Source organism: Ascaphus truei, chromosome 5, assembly GCF_040206685.1.
Source record: "Ascaphus truei isolate aAscTru1 chromosome 5, aAscTru1.hap1, whole genome shotgun sequence".
NCBI classification, from domain to species: Eukaryota; Metazoa; Chordata; class Amphibia; order Anura; family Ascaphidae; genus Ascaphus; species Ascaphus truei.
The window spans coordinates 124,299,290-124,313,291 of NC_134487.1; the positions used below are offsets into that span (position 1 = coordinate 124,299,290).

The window sequence follows — 14,002 nt, forward strand, 5'->3', positions numbered from 1 at the left end:
TTAAAAGCTGCTGCTGTGTCCAAGGCCAAATCTATCCCTACAATATCACGTGACTGGCCCTGTGTTTGGACAGACCCTGCACTTGGCACCCTTGGCCCTTAAAGGGTTTCCCTGCACTGAGTCCTTGTGGCCGCCTGCCAGCTCCTCCCCCTGCCAGTGACGTCACTAAGAAGTGACACCCACGCTGCGGTGACAAGCCTGGTAGCACGCGCCCCTACCAAGGCGTTCTGATTCTGTGCCTCGCGCCCGAGACACCCGCCCCCCGAGGGTATATAAAGGCCCGCACCCCGCCGCTTCGCACGCAGTAATCGCCATGGCTCCAGCGGGGCCCTTGCTCGGCGGCTGTTGCCGGGTGACCCTGGCGGCGGCGGGCAGGGGGCTGGCTGGGTGCAGGTCGCCTGTCAACAAGGGCTCGGAAGTGACAGGCGGTTGGCGGCACTGGGCTCGGTCCTCGGCTCCGTACTCCAGCGGGCCGGAGTCCGGCGACATGAGGGGCTATCTGTGCAGGAACTACAAGGAGGCGAGGAGAAGCATGAACGGTGAGAGGGGGTGGGGGGTGGGTGCGGTCTCGGTGTGTTTGTCCATATCCCTCCCAATAAGTGTACCCTGCCTCCTGCAGAGTATGGGGGCCATGTGACGTTAGGGATAATATGAACTAGCATTCATTTAAAGTCCGCATCACTTATTATTATTCCCATCGCTGATCGCCTCAAATGTACTAAACCTTTCCCCTGACAGTCACTGGGCTGAAGAGGAATGAAGGCTGAGGGTGGCACGGAGATGCCAGGTTGAGTTATATGTTGGTCCTGTAGATGTAGAGAGAACCAGGAGTGGCCTTGTTGGCAGGTTTAACAAATAATAATTTCCCCCTGATCTGGGGTTTCAAAGGATAATATATCTATTTTACTGGGGGGGGGGGGGGGGGAGGGGAGGGGTGCAAGACTGTCTCCCTGTGACCCCCACTCGCTGGGTGTCAATGTCCTCGTCTCTGCCTTCCTATGTATTTGCTTCTCCATCCCTGCAGCTCCTATCTCTGTATCCACTTGCTCCCATCTCTCTGTGCCCCTCCCTGTACATGGTCACTTTCCCTTCACATGCTCCCCCCTAGTAGTTTGCCCACATTTATTGGGGTAGTAACTGTGCTGGGTCATGTTTGACTATCATATATGTGTGATATTATAGATGTCTGACTGGTTGAACTTGTTGCACTGTTACAAAGACTGACCTGGGAGTTGTGTTAACCATCAAGCAGTACTGTATTTAAATAGTATGCTTTGTAATGGTGCCTCGACTTTTCTCCCCATGTACAACTGTGTAAGGATGGAAAGGAACTGGAAAACTTCCCCTACGTAAATCAGCAGTATATACTGCTCGCCATATTTTATTTTTTTTAATTTTTAAACTTGCGTTTAAGAGATCTTGTGTCCTTTTCCAATGTCTTTGGTTTTAAAACTTGATGCTCTGTTCAGGCAATATAAGCGTTTCAAATATTAAGTGTCTGGGAGGTTAAAATAAAGCTCTCCCAAAGCCCATGCTAGAGATTCAGACAGGACATGAGTTAAACTCTTCTCTTCTCTTGTGGGGTCGGTGCTTTAAGACGGAATATTTTCCTCTCTGGTGAACCTATATTGGGGCCTACTGTAAGTCGTGAGATATATATATATATATATATATATATATATATATATATATATATATATATATATATATATATATATTTTTTTTTTTTTTCTTCTTCAAATTTGTGTTGTCAAAAATGTCAGTGCTGAAATGGAATACAAACCTTCAAAAAATGTGCATCTTATGTTTAAGAACTTCATTCATATGCCGTATAATTTGTTGTGTGAAATGTTTTTTGACGCATCCCTCATGAATACTAATGAATCTAATTTAGAACTAGTATTGGTAAATATCAATTATTGGTGTAATCTTATTTACAATAGCCATACTGTGAAGATAATGCCAATATAAAGAAACATTGGTGCTGCGTGAAGTATATTTCTGGGTTCATATGTAGCAACTTCATTCTGAGCTAACACTATTTGAAGTATTTTTTTTAACATTAACCCTAAGGTGAAGTTGGCAATTGATTTTGATGCACTTTAAATATAATTTGTTTTGTTTACTCAGAAATATTCTTTTTACATATGTAATCCAAAACAAATGAAAAAACCCTGTCCAGGCCTACAGCTGTGTAAAAGATTTAGTTTTATTTGATGCTACTTCTAGTGGTTTGAATATGAACATTCTAGATTTTCTTTGATTTGAGTGTACATGCAAAGCAAACACTTAAATGTCAACATTTTTTAATAATAGTTTCATTTGGTTGTAGTGTTGGCAGTCACAAAAGCTAGGATATTAATATATTTATTGAATTGGGTAAATGTCAGGTTTTGATGTTAAAAGGGACCCTAAATGAAACACTACAAGTAACGTTGCATCTTAAATGTTACCTTTAAAATATAAAACCATGTCTCCGGGATTCAGCATTACCAGTGCATTACAGACAGGAAATACATTGTGATGGCATACGTGTAACATAGAAGCACAAATATGTGTCTGGCATGTGCGCTTTGCGAGATGCTCTACAGTACTTTACAAGTGATCTAATTTGTGCAGCGGTGCATTCAATGTCAATGTTGTTCCAAATTGGATGGTCACTTTTTGGATGTCAAATTATTGGTTCTAAAAGCAATTTAAACTAAAAGACCATTTTATTTAATAAATATCTATACATATATATTTAGGCACTGTACCGTGTATAAGTTTCACTGGATGTGCACTGAGCTCTGTCTGTGTTTCATGTTCTGTCTCTGGTTTTAAATATATATTGCCATGCTCAGTAGCACTCTGTGACAGTTATATGCTTATATATATGTTGTGGTTATTTTGGGGGCTCAATATGAGCTTGTAGGTGTCCTGTATGTTTTATAAAAGCAATTTAGCATCATTATATGTAAAACGGTCTTCATTTATGGTCAATGTGATTAATTTTTGTCTTGTGTGTTTTTTTTATTTTTTATTTAAGAACTCATCCCTTCTGTTACAAGCAATTTGCTGAATCCTGATGCCATCTTTTCTAACAATGAAATGAGTCTTGCCGACATTGAAATTTATGGCTTTGACTATGACTACACTTTGGCATTCTACTCGAAAGATCTTCACACATTGATTTTCAACACTGCTAGAGATCTTCTAATTAATGAGCACAGGGTAAGTTCATTTACTCAATGCTATTTTACCTTCCCTGATCAAAGGTGTCAAAAAAAAACAAAGGTCTAACATTTGTGAGGACTATATTATGTGATTGCCTAAAAAAACCAAGTGAGATATAATCGGGAATCATAGCTTATATTTTCCTTTCCATGTAATGCAGGGGGCTTATTTTATTGATAACCCCTCTAAACATCTATCCTCCACCACACTGCAGAATAATCTTAAGAGACAGGGCTACTTTTTGAAAGGTATTATTCTTTTTTTGTTGACTGTGTTTTTTTTTTTAATTTTTTTTTTTTAACTGTCAGATTTAATTATTTGAGAGGGGTAAGCAATATATTTATAAACGACATTATCTATCCTATCTGTCCTATCTATCTCATATTTTCATGTGAAAAACATGCAATTCTCTTTTAAGACCTCTTGGGTATTTTAAGCTGTCAGACAATTGGACCATCATTCTGCAGGTGCTTCTAATATGTATCATTGTGAAATGCACAGTCATTTCTTAGTACACCATGCTCTGAGAATGTTTTCTAGTATGTAAGAATACTAGTTTTAACTTTGCAATGTAACTTAAAAAAACTTAAAAAAACAAAAAATGTAGTAATGAGGATGAAATTGAGGTGGATTTTCCTGTGGGCAAATAACTTGCTTTATTACGTTGGACAGACGTGTTGTTAAGGGAATGCCCTGGAATTTGCCAAGTAGTATTAGACAAGATCTTGGCACAGTGCAATACTTGCATGTCCTGTTCTTTTCAGGAATGTCAAATTGCTGCTTCCTTGAAAGTGATTTTAAAAGCTCCAGATGTACCTGTGCTGATCATGTCTTCTGTATGATTTCTCCTGTACCCAATCACACTGCTGTACAGTTGGGAAGCAGTCTAAAGGTTAACATCTATATATAAGTGTCTGGAAATACCATAGCAGAAGTTTACTAGCAGTGACAAATGACACGAACATTACTATACACGATATGTCAATAAGTTGTAATTGAACAATCATTACACACATTTTACAGACAAAAAACATGCCAGGATTGGCAAACCATATAGATGTGTGTAACCATGCTGTAAAATGGCTGCAGTCATCTCTCCTGCTGACAATAAGGCCTGGTAAGTTATGGGCATGCCAGCAGTAATTATGGAGGTTTGCCCTCACACCCTGGTGAGGTGCCCTATGTATGGATGGGAGTGGTCATGTGCTCTGTATCCATGATTAGTGATGTCAGAGTTGTGCCAGCCCCCAGAGGATACATAAGGCACAGCACTGTTCAAAAGTTAGTTGTTGCTGAGTAGTTAGAGGAGTAGAGTTCAGTAGGTAGGTGGTAGAAGGAACAAGTCTGAGTGCAAACTTGGAGGAATACCGCTTATGATACTGTGACCAGGGACCTGGCACAGGGACTCTCCCTACGGGGAGATAGGTGATCCCCATTTAAGGAGAGGCTACCTTTCAAAGGAAAGTGCGGTGAACATGAGCGGCTAAGTACAACCACTGTGAGGGGCAGTTGGCCCGCCGCAAGCAATAAAGATGATCCTGTTAAACTATACCCTCGTGTGTAAGTGTGGAGTGATTACACAGAGGAGTGCACCACAGAGGAGTTCCTCACCAGGACCATCCACAAGCGGACGCTGGGATCCTGATGAGGTGGAGGCGCTGCACTGGATATAGGTAGGACTCATACACACTACCTCAGCTGCTTGTCTTGTTTGGCAATCCCCACACAACATCATGCGGGAGACTCAGGAGTCCTGTTACCAACAGGTGCACCACCAGACACCACACTGTAATGGTGCTGGTTAGACCACAGGGGCCAATGTGAGATTGGGTGGGTCAGGCTAGGCCAGAAAATCCGTTACATGTGGAATGCATTTCACTGGAATTTTACATGCTTTGATCGTTCATTAATGAATTGGTTTATCTGCTGGAACTGTCTACTTTTTTTTTATTGGCTGAGTAACTAGATCTACATCTGTAAACATTATCCCACATCCCTGACCACTCCTATTTGCCTCTTTCATCAAGTGATTGGAAACCTGATCATGTTTTCGGGGTGGTTAGAATTGTCAAAAGATTTCTTTCTTTATCCTGTGCATATAAATTAAGATTCCCTCCCCCAACCCTCCCTCACCCAAAATGTATATACTCAAAAATGTTGTTTTCTCTAAATTTAATGTGTCTTTTGCTTCTATGCCAAACTTAAATTTTTTTCAAAACGCCACTGTGTCCTGTATTATTATCTTAATGCCCCGGCCATGCTCAGCAGCGTAAATTGTTGAAGTTGTAATAAACTGAAAGCAAACCCCTTCATAATGAGTAAATATCACAAAATACCCAGTACGGTTTTGCTTTCATTAGGAGCAAGTGAGGGTCTCGGTAGATTTGTTTCTCTAAACAAGCAAACTGCATTTCCCAATTAACTTTTGTATAAGAGGTCAAGTAATTACTGGGGCATTAAATGTGCCGGCCCATAAAGGAACAGTTAGGAGGTGCAATAAAGAGAGTGCACTCAACCATGCAAGACCTTCTCTGCTGCTTTAACATATTTAAAATGTGTTCTCGTTTTTCAAATGCTAGCCTGACGGTTTAACGTTTATAGCATGATGAAGTCCAGAATATGTATTGCTTTCACTAGATGATAATTGGAGACTCCGTCCAGTCTGAGTAAATAATACTACAGGCATACCCCGGTTTAAGGACACTCACTTTAAGTACACTCGCGAGTAAGTACATCTCGCTCAATAGGCAAACGGCAGCTCATGCATGCGCCTGTCAGCACATCCTGAACAGCAACACCGGCTCCCTACCTGTACCCAAGCTGTGCGCAAGCGGGGAGACTATAGAGCCTGTTACACATGCGTTATTTACATCAGTTATGCACGTATATGATTGCAGTACAGTACATGCATCGATAAGTGGGAAAACGGTCCCATTGCGTACGTTAATGTGGGGTATGCCTGTATAGCTTTTACTTATACGAAGGCTAAAGCAGTTATTACAAAAATAAAAACATAGTAGCCCAGTCAATTGTATACTGTACTTGACTATCTCCAAAATACAACACTACAGAAACCAAAACCAGTTTAAAAACCAACAACCAATGTTTATAAAAATAACGAAGTGTAGTTTTGTTGGTAGCCAGCCTTGCTTACACGATGAACACTATATTGCCAGAGTTATGAATCACAGACCTGCCAACAACACAGACCTGAACCATCAATCATTTTTCAACTTCTATCATGATCGAGTGACATATGGTCCAACTTCTGTCATCGGCTGGCGTAAAAAGAGGCTGATCCCCGGAGGATTGTTAAAAAGAGAAAAAAGAGGGGGGTGGGGGGGAGTGAGCGACAATGGGAGGAGAGATATACATGGGTTGAGAGCGAAGAGGTGTGAGATGAGTGGAGGGGTTTACCGGGCTGCCGACAGAGAACGCAGATAGAAACTTTAGTCCCCGGGAAGGCTGTCGGCGACCCTGCCCGCTAAAGTCCCCCGCCTCTGCACTTCTGCCCTGTACGGCAGCAAAGGGGAAGACAGTGCCCCCCAGAATGTTTTTGCCCATTTATTGACCCATCGGAGAGGTTGGCCACCCGTGATGTACAGCTACATTTTCTTTTTATCTTGATAATATACTCTTATCAAGCCTGCAAGAACTCTCCGCACTCTAAATATTGTTGTGTAAACATATAAAAAATATTAACCTCTGAGAAATGTTGCAAGAACCATAATTTATACCACAGATTAAAGTTTACAAAGGTCTCCATTAAATTCTCCAATTTTTTTTTTTTTTGGTATTCAGATTCTTTAACTTTGCGTTTGTAATTAATCTTTTTTTTTTTTTTGTACTCCCCTTTCTGAATTTATCAGTAGTTTTTCAGACTTTGATCGAAAAGATAGTAAAGTGAACAACACAAGTCAATTGTCACCAGTACTATTATTCAGTATAGTGTAAGTATCCAGATTAGTGACACAATTACTAATCTGTGTGTTGGCATTTAGCTGTTCTGTTTAATTTTTTCCAATATTTGCAAAGTGTAAAGAAAAATGAGAACTTGCAGGTACATTATTAATTCGGCTGTGGCAATGTTGTTGAATAAAAGGTTTGTGGGAGTTAAACATTGAGGCCTCATACATTCTAATTGTAAAGTGTTAAAAATAAATAATGAAAACGTGCTTTATTTTTGTAGTATCCCACTGAATTAAGGAAATATGAATATGATCCAAACTTTGCAATTCGAGGACTTCATTATGATGTTCATAAGGTAAGGATGAAGGTCGTTGAACGTGCACGCTGTATATGTTTCAGATTTACTCAAACTTCTGTTATCTCAAATAATATGCAGTTATAGGAAGTTTAAAATACATAGTGATTCCTGGCATCATTGTGCAATGTAAACTAACAACGCAATTATGAGCATAGTAAGAGATTGGTCATCACATATTATTGCTGATTTCTGCTCCCTTTAATGCTAATTTCTTTTCTATTGCATGTATACATTTTAATGCAACAAGCAAACCTGTAGCATTTTTGTAAAATGTTGTTGAAAAGCCTAAATATTTTGAGCGCCAAACCTGTCATTCCTTATGTTGCCCAAAAATGTAGTCTCTGTTTCTCCTTTTTCACTATGCTTGTTATATGCTTTTGTCGTTTCCCTCCTTTTACTCCTCACCCAATATTTGTCTGTCCTCTCTCCTCCTGTTGCCTTTCTGATCTAATATCCCCTCTATATTTCATAGGTTGCTTTTCCATTTCTCTTTTTCCACTGCTTCCCTTTTAACTTCCATTTCTCTACTTCTCTGCCACATTTTTGCTTCTTTCCCTCGTCTCCTTATCTCATTCTCCCCATCTACCTTCTCTCCCTCTCTACCAAACTTGCTCTTCTCGTTCCCCTTTTATCACCCTTTTTGCCAACGGGTCCATTAATCTTCTAGCCATCTTGTAATCTTTGACATTCTTTCCTACCACCTTCTTTTCCCCTTGTTCCTCCATTGATTTCCTATCTACCTCGATCACCTTTCCTTTTGACCGCTTTCCATATGACTCTTGCTGACCAGGAAGTGTAACGGCTTCTTTATGAATTGTGCTCGATATTGTTTGTTGGCTAATTGTTCTGTCATAATCTTGTACTAACAAAATATATTGCAATTATGTTGGGACCCCATGGTCATTTCTCATACCGATATTTTTTTGTTTTGTTTAAGGCATTATTAATGAAGATTGATGCCTTCCATTATATTCAACTAGGGACTGTGTATCGGTGAGTTAAACGGAAAACCGAGATGTCTTATTGTTTTAATAAAGTTGAACGTGAAACATACAGATTTAAAAATAAAAATAAACTGTTCACATTTTTAAATTGAAACGTTCAAATATTATAGTGAGCCTGTTAATGTTTGCACAGTGGTATTTTTTTTATTTTTTTTACCTTTGGTGATTTAAAAATTTAATTTTTTTTAGTCCCAAACTTCACATTGCTGTTGAGATATAGTAAAGGGGTTTACTCGCCCTAACCTGTTACATGCTTCACAAGCGCAGCTTGCAGATCAAATGGGACAGTGCCCTTAATCTTCCTGTTTGTAGCAAAGTGAATGCTTGAACAAAGCAATCTGTTATGTTCTCTGCAATGGTTAAGCTGTGTTTTTTCCAAAAAGCAAGAAAGTGGGAGTGTAAATCTTTGATGAATAGGATTGCAATAAAGATCAGTCACAGATCCACTTAGTAGAACTGCTAAGCCAATTTTGGCTGTGAAATAAGGTCAGAAGTAGACCCTACGTGGCAGATTGTGATTTCCGCATCTATTCAGTCCAAACTTGCAATCAAGAATTGCTCAGTATTAAAATAATCTTTTCATAATCTCCAACATGCAACTGTTTCAGCTCAATGGGAGTTTGTCAATTACACTGCAATAGTGCCAATCGGGGCGCTAGCTGTCGTATGCGACCGTCCATGTTCTTATAGTTGCACAGTAGTAATAGACATAGACATAACAAAATACATAATGCTTTAAACATAAGTGATCTTGAGGAAAAAGGGGTCCCTGCGCCAAAGAGTTTGTAATCTGTGGTATAAAGGGAGAACTTGCAGAGATTGTAGGAGGGGATTTGGAGTTATGTTCCTTGTTTCAAGGTCATCATCCAGATTAATCTTGTTTATATGTTTTTTTTTTTTTTTTAACCAAGGCAAGGTTGATTCCACCTGAGTGCCAAAATACATTACTTATTTTCAGTACAAAACGCTGTAGGATATAGTAAATTAGAAAATGGTCTTGCAGAACAAAAACTAGGTGTCTGTGAACCGCCTGGAAGACTGTGTGTATAGCAGTCTATACTTGATAAGTTGTTATCCTTACAAATGATCTTGTACAACATCTCACACTAGTTGTTGTAAAATATTTGAAACCATTGAACCAGGAAAACTAGTCATTCTTAAACAGAATAAAAGCAAACCTCCATGGCCTGACAGCACACACCAGTGTGTAATAGAGGGTCTCTCCCTTGTGGTAGGACACCGGCGTTTCATTGGGACATTCAATGTGTATAAAAAGGGCTTCCTCCCATAGCCCTCTAGTGTGTTTTGTCCTACCTTAGGTCAAGGGTGTGCAAACTTCCTCGGCTGCCCCGCCCTGCCTGCTTTGCCCTGCCTGCTTTGCCCTGCCTGCTTTGCCCCGCCCTCCCCTTACCTTGAATGTCGCGTCAAATGACGCAGCGGGGTCATGTGACATCGCGTTGCCATGGTGATAGTGTCACGTCACATGATCCCACAGCGTCATTTGATGCCCGTCACCATAGAGACGGGAGGCCTGGTAATTGAATTTACAGAGGCCTCATGCTAAATAGCGGGGGGCCTCTGTAACCACCGCGCCCCCCAGTTTGCACACCCCTGCCTTAGGCCACGTCCATAGTGAGCGGTGCAAACAGGCGACACCTGTATGAGGCGGGCCATAGAGTGAGCGCGACTGCGCACGGGATGAAACTCCACAGTGCGGCAGGTTTTTTTCCCAACAGACGAGAATTTGTTTTTGTTGCGTGACGACCGGGTCACGTCAGCGGTTCAGCCAATGAGGGCGAACCAGCCTCGTGATGTTACAGCCACGCCTCCACATTGCTGTGGATCTCGGGCCACACATCGCTCGGTTGACAGGTGTGCGTGACGCCATGTGATCCGTCGCGCGCACCCGCTATATCCGAGGCCTTGGTCAGACGCAGGTTGGACAGGCATGCAGCTGGAGCTGGGGAGATGGCACTGCATCTACAGTGTGTGTGCTTGAGTGGAAGTGCAATGTGCAAGTACGGCGAAATGGGGCCGCTGTCACTCCGGCACTGGGGTTGAAATGTTTGGAGGGAGATATAGCAAGGAGCTGGTAATAGTCTGCATCTAGGGGTAAGACTTTTTGCTTACTAAAATAATACAGCAAAGTATTTATTTATGCTTTTGACGTGGTGTTCCTGGATTGTAATTTCCTACTCCATTATGCTTTCAAAATTCCCTTTGCCTGTGTATATTGTATGTTTTAATGCCATGCATAGCAGTGTTGCTTTGAGTAGCAGTTATGGAAGTCTGCCTGAATAACCTTGTGCGCATAGTCCTGCCATGGGTCAGCATATAATGGGTATTGCTGAATTTTGCATCTTGCTATGAAGATGTGGAATAATGTAATTTATAAAATACAGCAAGTCGCGCATGTCTGTCTCTGTCACCGCATGCAGCAGTTCGCTTAGGTCTGGCAATGGTTGAAGTTATGCAAGATGCTTGTCATAAGCTGAAGTTTGTGTAAACTGCATATTACCTAGTGCAGCAGTCCATGTACTGTGACAATCTTTGCCAGAATACTGTACATCAAACCCAGCTAACGTCTGGAAGGATATCCACAATATATTCCAGCCTTCTAGCCATCAACAACCAAGTGATATCACTAAGGAGGATATTACTCTGACATATCCCACTGACATTGCAAATGCATTCAATGATCACTTTGTGGGGTGTTCTACTAACTTATTAGTGAAACGCAGCCCAAACCACAAACATGAACCTCATTCTGAGAGTACCCCTATAGCCCCACACTCTCCCAATACTGCTCACAATTTTCAATTCGTCCCAGTATCCGAAGAGGAGATTACACAATCGCTCCTCAAATTAAAACTAAGCAGCCAATGTGGACCTGACTTACTGCAATCTAAGTATCTAAGACTTGGCGCCTCAGCCATTTCCAAACCAATTGCTTCCATAGTCGACTCTATTCTGTCTGTGGGCCATATCCCTAAGACCAGGACAACTGCCAGAGTTGGCCCAATCTTCAATAGTGGGGACAGAATCACTGTCTCAAACTACATGCCAATCTCTCTTCTCCCAATACTATCTGGTCATGGAAAAATGTGTTCACTCCCAATTAAGCAATTACTATACCAAGACAAATTTCCCTAGCCAATTCCAATCTGGCTTTGTCAATTCAGTGTGGAATGGAACAACTCACTAGTGCAATATTCCTAGATTTTGCAAAGGCTTTTGATACTGTTGTTATCTTGCTTAACAAACTCCAGTGCTATGGAATAGGGAAGCATGCTTTAAACTGGTTTCATTCCTACCTATCAGGTAGATCCTAACATGTGTCTATCTCAGGCTCTAACTCCAATCCCTTGGATATGACCTGTGGTGTCCCGCAAGGCTCTGTCCTGGGGCCCCTACTCTTCTCAGTGTTCATCAATGATCAGTACACATGTATGCAGATGACACAATCTTATATGCACCCAGCCATAGCCTCTCTGACCTTCAACACATACTTCAATCTGACTTTTTGAGACTTGAAAATTGGATCTCCCAAAACAAACCTGTTTTTAAACAGTGACAAGACTGTAACAATGGTATTTGGGAATAAGGCTAAATTGTTAAAGCTTCCAATGACTGATCTCCAGATCAGAACCAACATTAACACCACCCTAACTCCTGCTACTTGTTTTAAATACTTGGGCATGTGGTTTGATTCCCATTTAGCATTTGGGATGCACATTGATACCCTGACATCCAAAACCTATGCCAAATTAGGTGTACTTTACAGCAACAAATCCTCCCTAAGACTGCTGGTCAGAAAGTGTAGCGAGCAAAGGAATGGAAGCAGGCACACGGTCTTTCTAATGGTGCAGTTTATTGTGCCACCAAAGGTCCAACGTTTCGGCAAATAGATTGCCTTTATCAAGGAGAGGGCTACAGAACATGCTAAACATACCACAATTTATACACAAATGGGTACTCACCCCTCCATGATCACTGCTGCCTTGCTCCTGGATGTCGACGCCCCCATCGTGACGTCAGAGCGCCAGCGCGACGTGGCGTGATGACGTCATGCGCCACCAGGGGAGGATCCCAGGGCTCCACGAGGAGACAGCCTTCCCAATGCCTGTAACAGGCTAAGATGGCTGTCCTGCAGGGAGCTGGAAACTCAGGAAGCCGCCCCCTCACTTGCAGCAGAGGCTCCCCTGGTGACGTCATCACGCCCTCACAGGGGAGGGGGGGGCGGGCCCCAGGCATCAGACCTGCCCTGGAGTAGAAGAAAGACAGCCTGATGCCCAAGGAGGACTGAATGATCGTGCAAGGGTGAGAGCCCTTACATAAACAATCAAGTGTAATGTGACTACAATATATTAAAGAAAAAATAATTAAATAAAGTGTACAAATTAATTATATAACCACAGTGTCACCTAATGCAGTGTATAAAAAATGGTAGAGAACTGTATTTCTGCTAGCAGCATTACATATAGAATTAGAACCTGAAAGGATACATGATACATATAGATAAATGCATATACAGCAATCCTTAGAGGAGCATAGTGTACATAATGGGTCGCAGGGATCCACGGCGAGACGCACAGAGCCTTACAGAGTCCTTCCGCTACCTCCTGTTGAGAAAGCATTTGAAATTTTGTTGTTCATTAAGACCCCTGCCATTACTTGTCTGCAGTGTGTGGATCCAATAAGCCTCACGCCTCAGTAAAGAGGTTTCTCTATCGGGGTATCCCTGTCTTGGTGCTATGTGTTCAATCCCCATCACAGAAAGTGTAGCGCACAGCAGATGCTAATGCTAATAATAGACTATGGGGATATAGTATATGGCTCGGCACCCCAAACCCACCTTGGCAAATTTGATACCCTCTACAATTCAATATGCCGTTTTGTTCTCCAATGCAAATACAACACGTATGTATGTCTTAATTTATATAGCGCTTCACAGTAGTAATACACGTGACAATCATATAAATAACAAATACAAATGACAGATCATGGGAATAAGTGCTTCAGACATAAAAGTAACATTTCAGAAAAGGAGTCCCTGCTCTGAAGAGCTTACAATCTAATTGGTAGGTAGGAAGAACATACGGAGACAGTAGGAGGGCATTCTGGTAAGTGCGTCTGCAGGGGGTCAAGCTTAATGCATCGTGTGTATATTATTAGCCACAATGCTACTCATATGCTTCTTTAAGCAAGTGGGTCTTCAAGGTGGCTAGAGAGGGCGCTAGTCGGGTATTGAGGGGACGGGCATTCCAGAAGTGTGGGGCAGTCATTGAGAGAGGTTTAAGGCGGGAGAGGGCTTTAGATACAAAGCGGGTAGAGAGAAGGCATCCTTGAGCTGAATGCAAGAGACTGGTTGGTGCATAGCGAGAAATTTGGGCTGAGGTGTAAGGAGGGGCAGAAGAATGTAAAGCTTTAAAAGTGAGGAGGAGAATTGAGCGCAAGATGCGTAATTTGATAGGAAGCCAGGAGAGGGATTTCAGCAGGGGAGACGCTGAGACAG

At 41.8% G+C, this 14,002-nt stretch overlaps 1 protein-coding gene across 4 annotated transcripts in view; it reads left to right on the forward strand.

The window, feature by feature from the left end:
* Nucleotides 1-174: 174 nt before the first annotated feature.
* NT5DC3 (5'-nucleotidase domain containing 3) overlaps nucleotides 175-14,002 on the forward strand; it is a 71,806-nt gene continuing 57,978 nt past the window's right edge. For 3 of the 4 annotated variants that reach the window (XM_075600603.1, XM_075600602.1, XM_075600604.1), the window contains exons 1-4: nucleotides 176-539; nucleotides 3,029-3,213; nucleotides 7,406-7,480; nucleotides 8,421-8,476. In XM_075600603.1, the coding sequence (XP_075456718.1) occupies nucleotides 314-539; nucleotides 3,029-3,213; nucleotides 7,406-7,480; nucleotides 8,421-8,476 (542 nt within the window). In that variant the 5' untranslated portion in view covers nucleotides 176-313. Of the gene's footprint in view, nucleotides 540-3,028; nucleotides 3,214-7,405; nucleotides 7,481-8,420; nucleotides 8,477-14,002 lie in introns of all 4 variants that reach the window. The other variant, XM_075600601.1, reaches the window with a different exon arrangement.